The sequence below is a fragment of the Lepisosteus platostomus genome, chromosome 9, assembly GCF_059453375.1.
Source record: "Lepisosteus platostomus isolate fLepPlt1 chromosome 9, fLepPlt1.hap1, whole genome shotgun sequence".
Taxonomy (NCBI): domain Eukaryota; kingdom Metazoa; phylum Chordata; class Actinopteri; order Semionotiformes; family Lepisosteidae; genus Lepisosteus; species Lepisosteus platostomus.
Genome location: NC_142619.1, coordinates 45150597 through 45169508, shown reverse-complemented (window position 1 = coordinate 45169508; position 18912 = coordinate 45150597). Strand labels below are relative to the sequence as shown.

Genomic DNA, 18912 nt, shown 5'->3' with positions numbered 1-18912 from the left:
TTTTTTAATGAAACAACTTTTATTCATTCTTTTCACAAACAAGTAAGCCTGCTTTTTAATTAATTATAATTAACATCCAGTCATTCACCATTGGTGCAAACAAGCTTAAGCGCATCATAATCAGTCTACTGAATAAGTATAACATACATTTTTTGTGGAGTTCCAAACAGAAAATAGGATAACTGAGCTCTCATCCTAAAAATGACCCATAGCAAAACAAGAAAATAATGTTCAAGTCTTGCAAGATACACATTTTAGAAATCCTTATAGCATTCTACAAACTTTAGTTAACTGTCACCTCACTGTAGTGATGAGGTACAGAAAGAACACCACCTTACCAACATGCAGTATTTGAGAACAGAGAACCACTGCACAGAAATGTTTGTTTAGGTAATGTCCTCATGAACAATGTTATCCACAATAATGCACAGCAGCACACCGAAAGACAGAGGATGAAGGTCTCCAAACACCAGAATTAAATGTCGGTCTTCCAAAGTAAAGGGCACAGGTGAATCGCACCCAAGCACACAGAATCTTATTTTTGTGGACCTGCATTCAAATCTTTGGTCTGGAGTCTTAAGGAGCTCAATACAAATAAAAGAAAAGCCCACACCAAAAGATATTCTGAAGCTTTTTTTTAAATATTGTAAAGGTCAAAACACTAATAAGAAAACTTCAGCTGAACTGACTTTCAGTGTCCTATTATTAAAAGGCACTAATTTTGTTTTTATACAGCAACTTATCGTTTCGCTCTGGAATCAACAGCAAATTCATTTCATGCTTTATTATATCCCAGAGGTAACAAGGTAACACAGGGTAGATGTATCCAATCATGTAGAGAAATGAAAGGGACAAACCTCATGGAAAAACCTACCCTGAGCGAGATTGTAAGTATACAGCAAAACAGCAGATTCTTTGATATGTACAAAGTAATTTATTTTAAAAGCAAGAGAGAGCGATGCTACGTTTTCAAAAACTACCAATAAACATCTTTGTGCAAAAGTCTTCCACTTTCAAATTTGTCTGCATATTCTAGAAAGATGAACTGGAAAAATCTGCCTCAAACTCAAAGCTGAAAAGTTCTTCCTGCAGTGGAAATTTCCAGAACCTTGACTGGCTACATCTTAAAATCAGGTGATCTAATAAGTTATTTTGTAGATTTTTGTATGCATGATTTACCCCTGTCAAATACAGATCTGCCCAGGAATCTGTGTTGGATTGGCCCATTTTCATAGCAAAATATACAAGTTACATCTTCTCAAAGATACTGCATTTCCAATAGCGCATTAATTACGTTTCAGAAAAATATAAAATCAGTCTGGAAAACACTTTAAAATATGTCTACAAAAATAACTTCAATAATATAAATCCATTTGAGTTGTGCTAATGGATTCCTTAGTAGCCAGTTCTAAATTGTTTTCTTGGCCAGAGAAATGATTTTAGGTTAAGCATAGAGCAATTCAACAAAGTACAACAGGAATATTCCTGTTATATAAACCAACCTAACAATTGCCAACAGCACCGTCTAACATACATAAGATGTATTACAGGACAAGATAGATTTAAATGAAATATAAGGGAATGTGCATCATTATTTTCAAAATGCAGCACTATGACAGCAGTACAAAAAATAGCTTCATTAATTTACAAAGGCAACATGGTGCATTCAATACAAGAATGAAAGCCATCTCAAAGAACACATTGCTCACACCATCATTCACTTAGGGACCTTTCCATAGCTCTCTGAGGTGAACTAAACTCACATGGAAATAAACCCTGGGGTAAAAAGAACAGAGTTCACTTCTATGATTCAGTTAAACATTTTTGTACACTTTTTTTTTTTACATTTATTAAAAGATACCTTGTAAAATTCTTTGGACAACAACCACTGTGCCCTAGCACAACAGATACCAAGCAAATCTGTGGAGTTTTCTGGCCCTTTTCAGGTTTTATGCACCTTCCAGTCAACGGCCCCACCAGAAAGTCCATATAACTGACATCACCATAAAGTGTTTCTTTTTGTTTATTGACAGGGTTCTTATATATTCAATAATGTATTACATTGCAACGTTAAAAAAGTTTAAGTGAAAGGCTTTTTAACCCGTTTTAATATATGTTGAAATGACCGTTTGATATTACAATACACTACTTGTGTGCTATGCACATTATGGTTATAATATAATTGGTTAATAATGTGTAAATTTCCATGTGCAAGTACATAAAACCCAGATAATTATGCAATATTCTTGATTACAACATTGATGGCTTCCATCACTCAGGCTTTGAGCTTTCAATGTGGATGGAAGTTTACGTGCATACCTTAAGTGTTTCATAGGAAAAGGTTTGAATTCAATTAAAACACACTCTGAATCAAATGCTTTTGGAATTCTCATATTGCACATTCAAACTAAATGAACTGTATTTAGTTTGGGGTGGGGGTGGGGGGTTAGAGCCTAGTGTGAATACACCCTTAACTGGCTATGATCGTTTCTGCCTGTCACCAGAAGTATGGGCCTTGGTGTATGTGAGACCAAGAGCATAACTGCTTACATCCTGGGCAGGATACCAGTGTATTACAAGGCTATAGAGAAAATGACAATTTAAAATCTCCAATCAAACCTAGTCAGAATTATATTTGGGTGGCGGAAGGAGATCAGAGTACCAGGAGATAACTCACGCAAATATATGTAGAACGTACAAATTATACTTAGATGCCCCCAGACCCACAGCCATGCCTTCTTAGTCTGATTATAAATACTTAATGTACAGAATATACAATTAAAAACACACTTTCCTGATTACAACAACAACAACAACAACAACAAAAAAAAAGAATATCAACCTTCATTGAACCAGATCTTAAACTGCCTACATATGTCTAGTTTCTTAATTTAAAAATGCAGCACTTCTGTGCCCTGTTCAACAAAGACGGCTTGGTTTGATAGTTCCCCGTCTAGATTTCCAACTCCGCAGTCAGTGACAGAGCAAAATGTTACATGCAAACTGAAGCTATCGTCTTTTTTTATTCTCCGCTGTGGTATCGCATTTAACTCTTTCTACCAAAGGTTCACAGCAGTTTATAAAATATAAATAAATTCTTGTTTAAAAGAAATAATCTTGCATCAAAGTGGAGTTCTTTCAAAATGCAAACAAAAACGCCAACAGTTAATAACTTCTTGAAGGAAGAGACAAGCACTTTATTGCTTCTGTTCTTGGCAACAGGACAAACAAACATGCCTAAGGCCTTTTCAAATCTTGTCACCTGATTTTACTTGTAATTCCTTGATGATAAAATTGTAGGCTGCCTATAATTGTGTTATACATTTAAAGATTGGAGAGGCTGATTGTTTCCCCAGTAGTCTCCAGAGCTCCTCCTTCAAACACTCATAATTCCAGGACAGCAACAATAAAAACTTATCCTTTTTCCCCCCCCATCAAGGCCACAGCATATTCTCACACAATTAATAAGCAAGAAGGCTTAATATAAAGAAAAAAATAAGAATCATTAGACACATCACCTCTACGCCCCCCCTTAATCAGATTGGAAACAAGAAAATGTTGCTGGTCCCCTACATAAAAATATTAAATCTGAAGCATTCCTTGACAGCATCCCTGCCACTGGACACTACTAGCTCAACGGAAACAACCACAACGGACCCCAGAGATTGTTTAAATACTTTCATGGAGAAACTCTTCCAGTACATTCACAGATAGTGAATAGAATATATAAAAATAGCAATACTAAAACCCTACTTAAACATTTGATTCCTCTGGTAACGATATTGGGTACTGATCATATTTACATATAACACAGGAGCTTTCACAGTGTTCTTCATGCATTTTGGTTAACGGTCATGGGAAAAAAGATCCATAAGGACGGTATTTTCTGTCCTATTCTTCATGAGTATACAAATGTACAATAGAGATAGCGTCCACAATTAAGTCCCAAATCTCAGTCCTGTTTATGGGGGATACAGCCTTCCATTTCCAAGACTTCTGGCCAGCCTTCATATTTATTGGATTCCGCATTGTTCTTAATAAGCTGAAAACAAAAGGCATGTACACATTTCGTTACAAAACAAAAAAAGCACAACGATAACAAATAATCATGACAAAGTAACATTGCGGCTAGTAGAATCATGCTGGATGGGACAGACTGTAATCACAAGCCATACTAAACCACACTTCTCTTCTCAAAATGTACACACTCAGCCATCTTCTGAGAATTTGGTGGAGTCCAATTTTGAAACCCGTCAGTGGTCAATTTTTTAATGCATGGGGAAAGCAGAAGAGAATGACAGCCTGGAGAAGAAACAGTCTGCCGCTTCCCAGCATCAAGGTGTTAACCCCCCAGGCACTAACAAGGTCACTCACTTAGGAAATTGTAACAGATAACGTGAGAGACAAAACTTAACTCAAGAAGTTAACACCTGCAATATACACCTACCTAAAAGCATGGTCAGGCAACAAGGTCTTGGTCTTGTTTAAATTTTCCACTATCCACTCTTCACTGCCCATTAAGCTGTCAGTTGCAACTATGCTACACAGCTTTCCGTTTTTTCACTGGATTACATTTTCCTTATCTTTATTTTCTTTATTAATGCAACACCTTTGCAATTGAAGGAAGCCGCCCTCTATTTGACAGGCCCCAATGCTCACTTACCTGCTCAAAGGGGCTCTTTGTTTTAATTCCTTTTCCTCCAACAAAGACCCAGTTGTCTCGAAATCCAAGAGTGCTAATACTTGTACTTCCCAAATCGCTTATTAGTTTTCTTGCTTCATCATTGAGTCTGGAAGGAAAACAACAGTAAAACCTTCCACGTCGCAGGCCTGAATTCATTATATCGCAAAGGTCAAATTTTCTGCAATTAACTCGCTGGCAGGGAACTTTGAAAGCAAATCTAGAATCTGTAGTAATTTTCAAAGAAGGGAGCTGAATTGCATTCTTATTGTAAGTTGCTGGGCTTAAAAAGAAAAAGGTTTCCATATGGGTCTGAACCATCAGAAGACAGCAGTTTTAGTTAATAATCATTTAATGAAAAATACTGGTGTTCAGACATAAGAGGGACCAACTTTTTAAATCGACAAGCATTATGAAGGATATCACAGGAAACCTACTTTGTTGCACCATCGTCAAAAGTTGCCATCATCACAACTGTCCCGTCCTGGATAGTTTTAAGAAATGCAGTTAAAGGACTTACATCTGTAACAAAAAAAATATCATAGATGTAAGCTAAAAATCTAAACCAAAAGGAGCATCTTTTTATATACACATTTTACTTTCTGACGCAACTCACCTCCAGCCCACATATCAAAAGACTCTGCTGACATTAATTCTCCGGTTTTACCTGTTAAAAAGCATGAAAGACTATATGAACTGGTTCTCTTTAAAAACAAATTACTAAAATCCAGTACATGGTTCTCTTTAAAAACAAATTCCTGAAATCCAGTACACAAAATGAAGAGGGACCACGTAGTACTGACCCTCACTAGTTATTGTGTGTATCATAACTTTATCATTCACTCCAACACCAACTTCGTAAGTACATACAGTATATATGGGTTAGATTTATACAAGAACTGAAGTCTTCCGAAATACAGACATTTACTGAAAGACAACACTGTGTGGCTAACTTTCAAGACTGAAAGTAGGGTTATTATGACATACTTCAGCGCCACTTTTCATTTGCTTGTGAACTACAAGGCCCAGGTTAAATCCCCTAGCGGGCTGCCTTCCATGTATTCTCACATTAGCTGGAAGTTTCCTCATTCCGTGAATTTATTTTTAAATCTACTTTACAGTGCAGTTAAAACCTCCATATCCAGTGAGCTCGTTTTGGACATAGCTTCTTAAGGTGTATCAAATCATGCATCTAGAAGGCCCTGAAGCCTGTTGAAAAGAGAAGGAAAAGAGCAGCTCCAAACCATGATGCTCCCTTCACCATGCTTCACGGTTGGGATGAGGTTTTTGCATTGGTATGCAGTGGGTTTCCCCCCCCCCCACTTATGTCTCATTAGTCAACAGACCATTGTTCCAGTGGTGCTGAGGAACATCCAGGTTGTCTTTAGCAAACTTGAGACGGGTGGCAAGGTTTCTTTGGAGAGCAGTGGTTTTCTCCATGGTATTCTCCCACGCACACACTCTTGTTCAGTGTTTCTCTTATTGTGGACTCGTGAACACAGACATCAGAAAGAGACGACTGCAGATCCTTAGCTGTTACCCTGGGGTTCTTTGTCACCTCCTTAAGCATTGTACAGCCAGCTCTTGCACTGATTTTTGTTGGATGACCAGTTCTAGCATCAGTACTGAATTATTTCCATTTGTGCATTATCTGCCTGACTGGGGAAGTGATGGAGTCTTCAGCAATGCTTTTGTAACCCTTTCCAGTCGTATTAGCATATCATCTGAGGTCGTCTGAAACCTCTTTTGATTTGGGACGTTTCACTTCAACATATCCGTGTTGTAAAGAGCAGACTCCATTGGGAAAACAAACTTTGTTTTTTTTTTTATAGGGAAGAGCACCTCAAACTCAACTGAATGTCATTTCATTGATTGGAACTCCTGACTCCAATTATCCTCTTTAATAGAGGTCATTATCCTAGAGGTTCACATACTTTTCACAGCATAGATAGTGAGTGTTTGAACAGTGAGTTCAATATAAACAATAAAAAGTACAATTGTTTGCGTGTTATTTATTAAATAGATTGTGTTTATCGATTATTATGACAGAGAGGGAGATCTGATCAAACTTTCGGAGCCATTACTAAAGGAAGACAGATGATTCCAAATGCTCCACGAACGTTTTCTCACCACTGTATCTGCCCATCTGAAATTGGGAGTGCATTTGCAGTCATGGCTTTTTAGACAGGATAATTACCATTTACTAAGGCTATATTTATTCCTCTTCCAACATTGTTCTTGACTCCACTCATCAATCTGAAAAGAAAATTACACAACTGTTGGGTTATTCACAAAATAAAACATTAATGCAATGCACCTTGCTAAAATGAGCTTAGCCAGTTTATTCTTTTTAATATTTAAAATGCACAAGAAAGCATATAAGGAAACCTTACATGTTGTCTTCCAAACACATCTTTGGGCCAACGACACTTGCTGCTCCACTTGCCATTTTAAATGCAAAGTGACCTTCAGGACAGGGCTTTGACAGTCCACACTTGTATCTTGGTGGTTTAGTAGCTAGGACAAGAAATAAAATGTTTCACACTTAAAATAATGCCAATGTATCTATTATTATCTATTGTTTCTTAATCCTAACCACTCCTCAAACATATTAGTAAGAAAATAAATATGTTTTGGGGCTTGCTTTTTATTCTTTTATAGAATCTGACCAACTAACATCAAATATGTAGATTACATTTACCATATTCTGAAAGATACATCTGTTTGTATGGCAGAAAGTGATATACCAACTTAAAGTGTGGGTAAACTACCATACTGACTGTTTTAAGTGTGCAAATGCTGAAAGCAACAAGTGGAAAATACTTCCAAGATATTGCCTGTTCAAGACTTACACAAGTTATGCAAACATTCAAACTGTAGAAAGACAGTGCCCCCTTGTGTTTACATAACCTCATGGGTTTAACACATCACTTTAATTTACAGGACACCTGGTCCTGTAAGTCAGACAAAAAATGAAATATTGGAAAGTCAAAACTCAGTCAACAAATTAAAGACAAATGTTAAAAATGTCTTAATTTACTGAATATCAAAATTACACTTAAATAAGTATATTAAATATCGATAATGGTCTCCTTATCAGCCATATAAGGCATATGCCAGCAGCCTGCAGCCATATCACCCTGCAAATCACAACTGGCAACCCACTGAAGCTAAGCAGGTGTGAGCCTGGTCAGGACCTGGATGAGAGACCTCCTGGGAAAAACTAAGGTTGCTGCTGGAAGAGGTGTTAGTGGAGCCAGCAGGGGGTGCTCACCCTGCAGTCCACATGGGTCCTAATGCCCAGAATAGTGATGGGGACATTATACTGTAAACAGACGTAATGAGACGTAAAAACGAGGTCCTGACTCTCTGTGGTCATTAAAAATCCCAGGGCGTTTCTCGAAAAGAGTAGGGGCGTAACCCCTACCCCTGGCCAAAATTTTCCCGTTGGCCTCCTAATAATCCCCATCTATGAACAGGTTTCATTACTCTGTTCTCCTCCCCACTAATAGCTGGTGTGTGGTGAGTGTTCTGGCACACTATGGCTGCCGTCGCATCATCCAGGTGGATGCTGCACTTAGGTGGTGGTGGAGGGGAGTCCCTATTACCTGTAAAGCGCTTTGAGTGGAGTGTCCAGAAAAACGCTATATAAGTGTAAGAAATTATTATTATTATAATCCCCATCTATGAATTGGGTTCAATACTCTGTTCTCCTCCCCACCGATAGCTGGTGTGTGCGGAGTGTACTGGTGACATTGGTGATGGTGGAATGCTCTATACAAGTGTAAGGATTATTATAATTATTAAAATTGTAAAGTGGGAATCATCTCCAAAGAGAAAATCAGCAAGACAAAGAACCAATGCAGAACTTTACAGCATATTCCACAAACATTTCACTTTCTGAAAAAAACACGGCCTTAAAATTACTTACGGTGTACTTCAAAGACAGGTGACCTGCCTGTTCAAAAAAAAGGAAAGAAAATTAAGTTTATAGCTGTGGGATATTCACATACATTGTAAGCCATTTTATAATAGTGATGCATTTTAGTTTCTGTGGTTTGTGTTACAGATAACTTGCAGTGTCTACAGAAGGATATTTCATTTGGTTAGCAGACACCCATATCCACAAACTCACAAACCTCATGAGTAACTTTCAGTGACACTGAAAGCCAGTGACAGCAAATTAAATTTCTTTTTGATTAATATTGGTGTGCTGCTGTGTTGCATAACATACTAGGCAGAAAACAAGGCTAAGATTAAACATTTTTAGTGGAAAAAAGAACATACAGAGAGAAAATGTACAGCTCACTGAACTGTGTACGCAAAGTATACAGTTCTATCAAAATTGCATAGTCTCAACTATGCTGCATGAAAATATATTTGAATATTTATCTTCATTTCTGCAGTTACCACAATACCAACATATATTTAAAAAAGGTTTACCTGCAGTTAAGACTACTTTTGGAATATTATTAAAAGTTTACACTGGTTAAGAACTTACCAAAAATATTTCCCAATTTGGATTCTACATTTAATTCCAGAAGCTGTGATGCAACGTAGATAGCCAATATAAATATTAAAGCTAGCAGAGCCAGTTTTACAAAGCCTGTGAAAATAAAAACATTTTACTTAAGAAATAGTTGATCTTAAATTCAACACATCGCATAAAAACTTTAATGAACTACATAAATACATGCTTTTCATCAACTGAGGTAACATGCATGCAAAATATGAAACTACCAGTGGAGAAGCATCAATTAAATTAAGAATAGATGGCTGAAATTATATACATTTTACCATTTTAATAATTTCCTTTTGAAATGAACAACTAAGACACCTGAACGAAGGCTATTAATCTATAGGTGCTTAAAAAAAACTTACTTTTTGCCTATAAACTTTAACTCATAAATCTGAGTTCCTTCTAATTAATCACACAAATTGAAAGAAAGGCTGTTCTGAATTACCTCCAGCTCTCATTTTTAAGAAGCTCTCACTGGCAGAGGGAACAAGAGCACCTATTATCAAGCAAAACAAATGAAATGTGTCATTAGATGTGTTAAACTGGCACATGAAATGGTTGGTCTTATATCATTTTATAAATGCGTCATAGTCTATAAAAACATAACAGGGTTGCATTCAGCATAACCACATTCATAGTCAACACACCAAACTTTGCATTTAGCTAATTTATTCGCTTTGAATACGGTCTTCCCAAATGAGACGTACTACTGGTTGTTCTCTTCACACGTGGGAAAATTAGAGTTGTGTGAAAAAGACTATGGAATAATCAAGCTTCAGACAGATGACCATACACCCAAAACTTATTTTACAAGGTATGAACAATCCCATAAAACAACAGGTTTTCTAATTATACATTTTAATTCTTCCAAGAATTATCTATTGTGACCAAATCCACATAGAACTAAAGACAAATTTTCGTTCAAAGTTGTATTTTGTCAGGACAGTGGTTGGTACTTTCTTTACCTTCTTAAATGAACCATTGGAAACAACTCTTGCACAATGAAAATGTTAAATGTTGTCCTGTCTATGATTAGACTATGAAAACAACAGAAAAGGGGCAGATGGATTGTGTAATTATGTTAATCAAAAGGAAAGGTGTGAAGACATGCAGAACTGTGAATATTAATGAATTTACTTTCAGTAAATTCTGAATGAATCCATATACAAGTAGTGTATGGTATATTATCTGCATCCCTCTTGCTATTTCATTAATTCGCTGAAACATGATACTCCATATAGTAAATATCCCAGTACAATTTCCTTTTCAAAATAATCAAGTGCAAATAGAGACAGAATGCCTAGAGGGAAGCTGGTAATAGACTTTTCTGAACTGCAAGAAGGAAAACGTACAGAAATATACAACATGTACGTGTACGTTTTTAAATGTGATCACAAACTCCATACCCACCAAATTTCATAATTGGCTATTTCTTAATCTCATCTTTACATTAATGGCTTACACAAATTGTAAGTGAGGGAATGCAAACCTATGCACAAACCTCCATATAAGAACCAGCCATCATTTGCAGAGCAGGATTCAGTTCTAAACAGCAATGAAAATCAGAGATTTATTCCAATTCAAATGTTGAAATGGTAAGGAATTGAAATGACAAAAAATTCCAAATTTTGTGCTAGAATTGAACTGGTATTATTTTTAGTGACAGCATACGTTCACATACAAACCTATTGCACTGAATTTGCAAACAAAACGAAAGAACAGCTGCACAATGCAGCTCAGTAGTCAGCACACCTGTTATAACCAGATCACCAGTCAGTGGTCTCTAGTAGCGGTCATTGTAATATCGCTCAAGGACGAGAATCACCATTCTGCATATCTGTTGGAAACTTGTCTTCGTAAGTTTACTAGAAAAACAAAAGCGATATGTGCCGTTGTTCTTGATCAACAGGAACCAGATAACCTGTTCTACAGCTGTATCCGAGATCCAGCCCAACAGCCTCTGTTGACATTTTTTGGAAACAAAAGGAGACTAATTTTTGGATTCCAAAGACCGAATGGGACCCAAAAACACGGTCATGTAATCGAACATATATTACTTTTGCATTAAGCGTCATAATATCAGGAGACATCCGAGTCCAAGTTTGAAACAGTAAAGTGGTAAAACACTGTAAACATGACTGAACATCTGTCTCTGGTTTAAGAGAAAGGCAAGTATCAAGTACAGATGAGATGAAACAGTCTGCCTTGACATCATCAGCTAGGTCTATCCGTCAAGAGCAGTTTCGTCCCTTAACCCAGTACTTCTTCAGCATAACGGGACAGCAGTGATGATCAGCCACTACTTGCCTGTGGTGACCATACTAATTCATCAATTCTGTACCAGAGCAGGCATGAGGCTTTTTCTGCTGCCTCTATCATCTGTTGCACTGCTGACTTTCTATCTTTGCCACTGATCCCCATCTCTCCTAACATCCTCCAAAGTGACTGGGCTGGAAAACCACGGCATCCTACCTCAACTGGAAATGACCGGGCTTTCCACCCTTTGCTTCTGATGACAAGCTCAGTGTTCCTTGCTTCCCCCCCCAAAAGCTTCTTGGCACCTCTCTTCCCAAGGAACTGTCAGTTCAATGAGGATTATATCCTTTCTCTGGGAGGACGACATAACTACATCTAGTTGCAAGCTTGTCTGGACTATGTCTGGAAAGACAAGTCGCTTGTCTATAGTAAGTCGACCTCCATTGACCAATCTCTGCTGAAGTAATAATAATAATAATAATAATTGCTTACACTTATATAGCGCTTTTCTGGACACTCCACTCAAAGCGCTTTACAGGTAATGGGGACTCCCCTCCACCACCACCAATGTGTAGCATCCACCTGGATGATGCGACGGCAGCCATAGTGCGCCAGAACGCTCACCACACATCAGCTATCAGTGGGGAGGAGAGCAGAGTGATGTAGCCAATTTATAGAGGGGGATTATTAGGTGTTATTATTAGAAGTGTCTTTGAAGGATGCCGGCAGGTCTAACTCCATCAAGTGCTGTGCTCTTTTCTCCAGCCTTGATAAACCTCTGTTGGGTTGTGCTGATTGAGGTTTCATACCTGTCCTACATTAGGTATGAAACCTCAATCAGCACGATCCAACATCTCTCTGGTTTAACACAAAGACAATACAATTAGACAATAGGATTTATGCAAATGTACTGCTTTACAATAAAGGCAGAAAACATTCTTTACAGTTCTGCACTACATATTTGTGGTTATATTACTGATCTAATAAGAGTCTCATAGCAATTTAATCCCCAAATCTGTAAAATTAATCTGTAAGACACTGATTAAGAGCATCTGTGGCTCAAGGGAAAGTTTTTTTACATAGGTTGCAAACATCATGCCTTACGCTGTGTACTAAGCATGTCTTGCGGAAAGATTTGATTCATCATTTGTATCCTGCCTTATCCAAGCTCAGGCTGAGAGAATTAGAAGTTCTATCCTGAATCTAGAGTTCACTAAAATACTCTGATAATTTTTAATAAACAATGAGATGATAATTAAATCCACTGCAGTTAATAATTTTGGCAATGTCAAAGAGAAATTGTACCAAATCATACACATCTTTTGTCTTTCACATATATCACAGAATGTCACGGTATAGGGAGGTCTCAGTGCTTCTTATGTGGGAAGTTTTTGTGCAATGCCAACAAGAAACATGAAAGCTGAAAGCACCTTTCTTCAGAAGTATTAAGGTATTTCTATAGAAAGCTTGATTTGAGCAACTTCACTGAAACACAGATTTGCTCCAATGCAAAAAAAAAACTTTTTAAGTTGTAGTTTTTAGATGGCAAAAAATAAGAACCACATACTACTGTTGAGTCTTTAGTCAAGCCTTGTACCCTGGAAACGGTCAGCTGGTATGTGGAAAACAGTTTCTTTATTGAATAATGTCGTCCATTCTCGAACTGCCAACATGTGTTTAGATATTCTGAAACAGGTAAAAGCAGAATTGAAAGCTGAGCCACGTCACTTCAGCATGCAATTGGATGAGACTACAGATGAGCTGTCTACGCTGTGCACTCAGCGGCTTAGTATATGAACAAAGAATTTCTCTTTTGTGAACCTCTGACAATAACCATGAAGGGCTTCAGATACCATTGAAAAAGTAAATGTTTTTTTTTTTGCCAAGCAAGGGTTTGATTGGAAGAAATACCTCAGCACAATGCACACAGATGGAAGAATCTTCTATCCTGGATTTTCTTCCCTGGTGAGAAAAGAAGCTCCACATATTTCTGTCATTCACTGCCTCTTACACCACTACAGTATGCTTTTGACTTTCTAAATTGCTACCAGGAACACTTGCCGTCAACAGCAGTACAGTAGTGATCTTTATTTGTGTCAGAGCCCTGAACTATCACCCGTTGAAGCAGCTTCACCAACAAATGGAAGCAGAACATGAAGTTCTTGTTTCATGATCATCCAAACAAAACCCGACTGGAGGAGTTTTTGAACCGTGCTAGGAAAGCTTGCCATTCTGTGTTTGTTTTTGAAACTTTGATTTCCCAAATCAATACCTCGGTTCAAGACGTCCTTTTCTGCTTACTGTGTCTCAAACTGAGGAAACACTGCTTTCAAAATTGCAATTTGTTTGATTTACATTTTATACATTTATCAATCCATTTAACAACCTAAATGTCAAAACTATCAAAACTGATGACCAATTATTTTTTTTAGTGGGGGTGTGGCACATCTAAGAAGTTAAGAATGTCTGTTCTAGATGATGTATAAAAGTAATTAAAAAGGCAAAATTTTCAAGGTAATTTATGTCAAAACTGTATAACACATTAGTAAGGCCTCATAGAACCTCGCACAATATGACTCCTCTGGAATCGATACGAAGAGCAGCCAGACACATTCCAGGGCTAAAGGTCATGTCAGGCACTTGAAGGCTCCAGGAACTTAATCTTTTTAGTCCCGAGCACAGGTGACCATGAGGGGACCGGACAAGAATTCAAAAACCTCAAAAGCACTGACAAAGTCAATCCAATTGATTTCGTCAGAATGAGCAGAGAATGAGCAGGAATTAAGTGGAAGTGCATTTCAAACTGGGAACAGGAGACATCTATTTACTCAAAGGATTGGAGGAATATGCAACAAACTATCCATCCATGATGTTTATTCCATGCAGAAAGGAGCCAAAAAGTTGTGTTTCTTTTCTTCTCTTTTCAGCACGGGAAAAGAAATACATTTCTTGTTCCTTTGCAGTCTACACATGCTGATGCAGCTACCTACTTGAACTACATCCATGATGTAGTTGCTAATAACCTGGCTTCCATTTTAACAGCTGGATGCTTCTTGAACCAGTTAAACAAAATAGGCTTGATACATTACAAATGAGAGGAGACCTTCAGCCTCTTATGTTACTAACTGCACTTACTATAAACAAGGTATATATACTGTAACCTCGGGGGGAGGCATTTGGATTAGCTAAACTCAGAAGGTTAAAACTAGAGCTATAAATAAGTTAAATAAATATATACTGTATATGGATTGGCATTCCATCCAGGATGTATACTGCCTTGTGCCTGTTGCTGGGATAGGTATTTAAAGTAGTCAGAAAATGTACAGATGGAAGTTAAAATTCCCAGACGCCTACCTGCCTAAGAAGCAATTTCAGAAAAGTTGAATAGCATTCCACTAGTCAAGGAATGTCAAAGAACAGGTAACGACTTTAACAACATCTAATTACACAAATTACTAGGCCCAGCCTTTTACAGAACCAAGACTGATAAACAGACCAGAAAGAGACAATCAGTAAAAGGAGGATAATCTTCTAGAGAACCAGTTTTGCTCACTGGATACCTCAAGCTGAAAAACCATTTCCACAAATATAAGAATCCAGCCTATTTTTCACATTTAAATTAGGTCCCTTCAGCTCCCAGTCACTTTTTAAAATTCTGTCTTTTAAGGAGGAGGCACAGAATGTTGCAAGTCTAACTTATAACAGATGGCCTTTCTCACAGCTGAGAGAAGTAGAGATAAAAGCTGAAGCTACGATACAATGCCCTTGTCTAATAAATAGTCTATTCTGGGGCATTTTATACAAGTCTACACCTATTCATTCCTTTCACACAAAGGGAAGCCCTTAACTGGAATGCCAACTCCACTCTTCTTTTCCAAAACCCAACCTCTAAATGAACTGAGTAGAGAACAACATACTCTGACAGCGTCACAATATAAAATGGGCGTTTGCTGCCCTGTATCTACACTACAACTTTAATGTTTATTTCAATGGTCTGCAAGGTACTTTGGTGCTGGACTAGTTTGTACTGGTCTTTCTCATTTGTTTTAATTTACCTCATTGCAGCTACATGAATGCTCCATATATTTATATTCAATGCAAGGTTTCCTGGATAAGGACATCTGCTAAGCAAATAACAGCACAAAACGGGTAACTTCCTTTTGGCTCAGAACAAAATAAAATGTCACTGCTCACGCCTGAATGATTCAATGAGGAAGTCAAGTTCAAAGAGATGGTAAGGGTCTAGGATTATATTTCAAAGCATTTCACACAAGTAGAAAAAAAAAACTGTGGTCAGGAAGAATAAGACGAAGATGTTTACGGTTGTCTAGCTATACAACTACAAATTTAACATATTGCAAATTAGGCATCCGCTCGAATGTTTATTTGCAGATATGTAAAACGGGGCTTTTCAGCACAGCTGCTGCTGCACTCTTTGGATTACTGCATTTCTCACTTGCAACAGTTCACGTTTGTTTTCCCCAATTGGACACTTCCATTGAAGCTCAGATCCTTAACAAATCTTTCTTAGGAATAGACTGTTCATTGCAAGTTCCCTAGTTTACGACACTCATACCACTATCTCAGAACAAAAATCTCTGGAGTGCAAAATCCCTGCTCACCAAAACAATCTTCACTCTGACTTGCAAAGAGGTTAACTGGCCTTAGCATTATGCTCTCTGTAATAATAATATTAAATGCCTAACAAGCACAGGGAGTGATGGGTCTCTTCATTGATGAACTTAATTAATGTAAAGTTAAGATGCAGTTCAACAATTTGGCTTATGCTTTTATCCCAAAGGATAAAAGTACTTCAGATGTAAGAGGGGACCAACACGCAGCAGAGATTATGCGCCAGCAGCACCACTGCACAGCAGGTCAGGTGTGAGAAATTACTTCAGATAAATTAAGGTTAACCCAAGGAAGCCAGACTCTATAATTCCACTCAGGACTCGCAGTCCAACATCCATACTCATACGAATAGTGCCTTGGGATCTTTAAAGACCAGACAGTCAGGACCTTGGTGTAATGCCTTATCAGACCCAAAGCACATACTGCAACACTGATGTCTTCCAGAGGGAAGAGGGCCACAGATTGATCCACTAACACCAGTTACAGCTGAAACCCAGTTTTCCTTGGAGGTCTCGCATTCCAGTACTATATTATAGAACATGTTATGTCTGCTTTTTACTTCTACTTATAGCTGCACTATAGACATTCTTAGCTGAGGGATGTCTGCTTTTACACAACAGTTGAGCTTATATGGTGTAAGTTACAAGTTCCATTATAAATATTGTCTTTTGAAATTTCTTAGGGTCAAAATACATGCGCATCCTCAGTCAGAATAAACAGCCGAGAAGAAGAGAAAAATCATTCAAAAACGGTTTCTACTTTGATTGCAAAATCCAGATAGAAATAAAACAAAGCACTAGAAACACACAAACTGTCACACAGCTCCAGAACACCATGACATCATTTGTTTTAATGACAGCTGCGATATACATGTAGATAATGGAGTGTGATTCATCCTTTCTGATGATAGTATGGAACTACAGCCTGCTATTTAAAGGAAGGGCCTGAGCTTTGCTCAGTCCCTCAGCCGATAAAGGTGCTTGCCTGAGAGCTGGTTAATCTCTGTAATTGTGGGGTCAAGCCTCAGTAATAATCCTAGGTATCCATAAAATCACTTCATTAGCCATATACAAATTCGTCTTTTTTCACAGGCCCCAGCTTGCTCTCCATGAGACACACAGACAGGGAGAGAGAAACTTGGGCTCAGAGCGCAGGGTCAGCCATTTATACGGCACCCCTGGAGCAGCTGGGGTTAAGGGCCTTACTCAGAGGCCCAAAAGAGTAGGATTCCTCTGTCGGCCGCAGGATTTGAACAGGCAACCTTCCAGCCACAGAGCCACCGCTCCGCATGACTAGGAATCCTCATGACTAGGATTCCCCAAGCACAGGCACACATTTGGCTGTGCGCCACCAAGGGAAGAGTCCAGATGTTCAGAAAAAGGTATTTAAAGCATGCCCCACAAAATGTAATCAAAATACAAGAGCAGAGCAGCCCATTGTAGACCTACAAAAAACAACCTTTTCAAAAACAATTAGTTTTGTTAGCTTTGCTAAATATTTGAATAAAGGCCACAATATTAATGATATCTGCCATTAAGCAGAAGAAAGAGCAGATACACATTTTTCTGCATTCATCAAGACAAAAGATAAGGTATTAAGATGACTGCAATAGTATTCTATTAAATTACCTGGAGTCGTAGGCTGAAAATGCAAACGCATTGAATCAAACGGATAGTAAAATGCAATTTCTTTTACGTGTCGATGATGTTTTTACCTAGAAAGACAACTACTGTACTTAGCAATAAACTGACAATTTCAGCGCTTACGTATTGAATACATGATTAGAGCGATCTCGATTTAACTCCAGCTTTTTACATGATAAGAGAGAAATAAAATAAAGTCCAGCTTTTCCTTTTACAGTCAGGTTTTTTTAAAGCGGTCCTCGTACTATTTTTCCCCCACACTTTCAATGCGTTTACGCTTTAACGTACTTCTTTTTATCTTTAAAAGGCTTAAATCTAAACCTCTCATGGGTGTTATAAACTAGAAGTCTGAAAAAACGTCTTCATCTGAAGCAATGACGAGTAAACCAGTAAAAGACTAGTAAAACAAGACCCAGTAAAATTAAATAAAAAACAACAACAAAATGACACCACCACTAGCAACTCTATCCGACTCGGCTCCCACAAAAGAAAAGGATGAATGGTTTCCACATTTTTATATAAATGTCACATTCCCATTTGGGAACGACATCAACAGCAACTTAGAAACGACATGATAGATTTCTCAGTCGTGTCAGTCTGCTATGATAACCCTACCCATGATAACTGTGTATGATTGTCACCAGAGCACTGCAAAATCCGAATGGGATCTAGACTATTTAAAAGACTGTCAAAAGCATGCTCAACTTATTTAATTATTCGCGCCGGAATGCGGCAAAGTTAGCTGACTGAAAATTACATTCGATTTTTTTTCACCTGCCGCTCCTGTGACGTACAGGTAAGTGAAATCTACATCCATCCATAACGTATTTTCCATTTTTTTTATATACAGCGACGCCAATTCACAAACACGAGATGTACTTCCCGAAACAAAGCCATGCAATTTTTAGTTTTCTGTACATCTAGCACATGGACAATTACAAGGATAGCCATTGACAACACATCCAAATAACCCTACCTGGCGTACGCCACGGAGACAGGTACAATACAGACTCTCCTCCTGTTTCGACAGCTCAACTTCCTCCTTAATGCGTCCGTTCCGGGAAGTACTATAATTTTCTGCCAAGAAAAGAGCAGCTTCAAGCCTCTGTATAACACCTATTGCTGCCCCCTACCGAGGAGGAGTCGACGGCTTCGAAAGGAAGATTATAGTACTTCAAGTG

General features: G+C 37.9%; 1 protein-coding gene across 2 annotated transcripts; it reads right to left on the bottom strand.

Annotated features, from left to right (window-relative positions):
* On the bottom strand, positions 1–18840 carry fam3c (FAM3 metabolism regulating signaling molecule C). Of its 2 annotated transcripts, XM_088645210.1 has the most exons (11): positions 18708–18757; positions 10702–10745; positions 9646–9696; positions 9183–9287; positions 8613–8639; positions 7075–7198; positions 6879–6937; positions 5298–5348; positions 5119–5203; positions 4664–4790; positions 1–4042 (listed from the first exon to the last, which is right to left on the bottom strand). In XM_088645210.1, exons 3-11 carry the CDS (start codon positions 9656–9658, stop codon positions 3953–3955), a joined length of 681 nt encoding a protein of 226 aa, XP_088501336.1. In that variant the 5' UTR covers positions 9659–9696; positions 10702–10745; positions 18708–18757; the 3' UTR covers positions 1–3952. The 2 variants fall into 2 exon arrangements, with proteins under 2 accessions (XP_088501336.1, XP_088501335.1); XM_088645209.1 differs by lacking the exon at positions 10702–10745 and having other exon boundaries at positions 18708–18840.
* Between the last annotated feature and the right edge of the window lie 72 nt (positions 18841–18912).

What these genes read in the sequence shown, in the direction of transcription:
- fam3c (XM_088645209.1), bottom strand. An exon ending in ACCTGTCTTTGAAGTACACC is followed by an intron (nt 7,199 to 8,612) that starts GTAAGTAATTTT and finishes TTCTTGTCCTAG; the next exon opens with CTACTAAACCACCAAGATAC. An exon ending in TTTGACGATGGTGCAACAAA is followed by an intron (nt 4,791 to 5,118) that starts GTAGGTTTCCTG and finishes TTTTCCTTCCAG; the next exon opens with ACTCAATGATGAAGCAAGAA.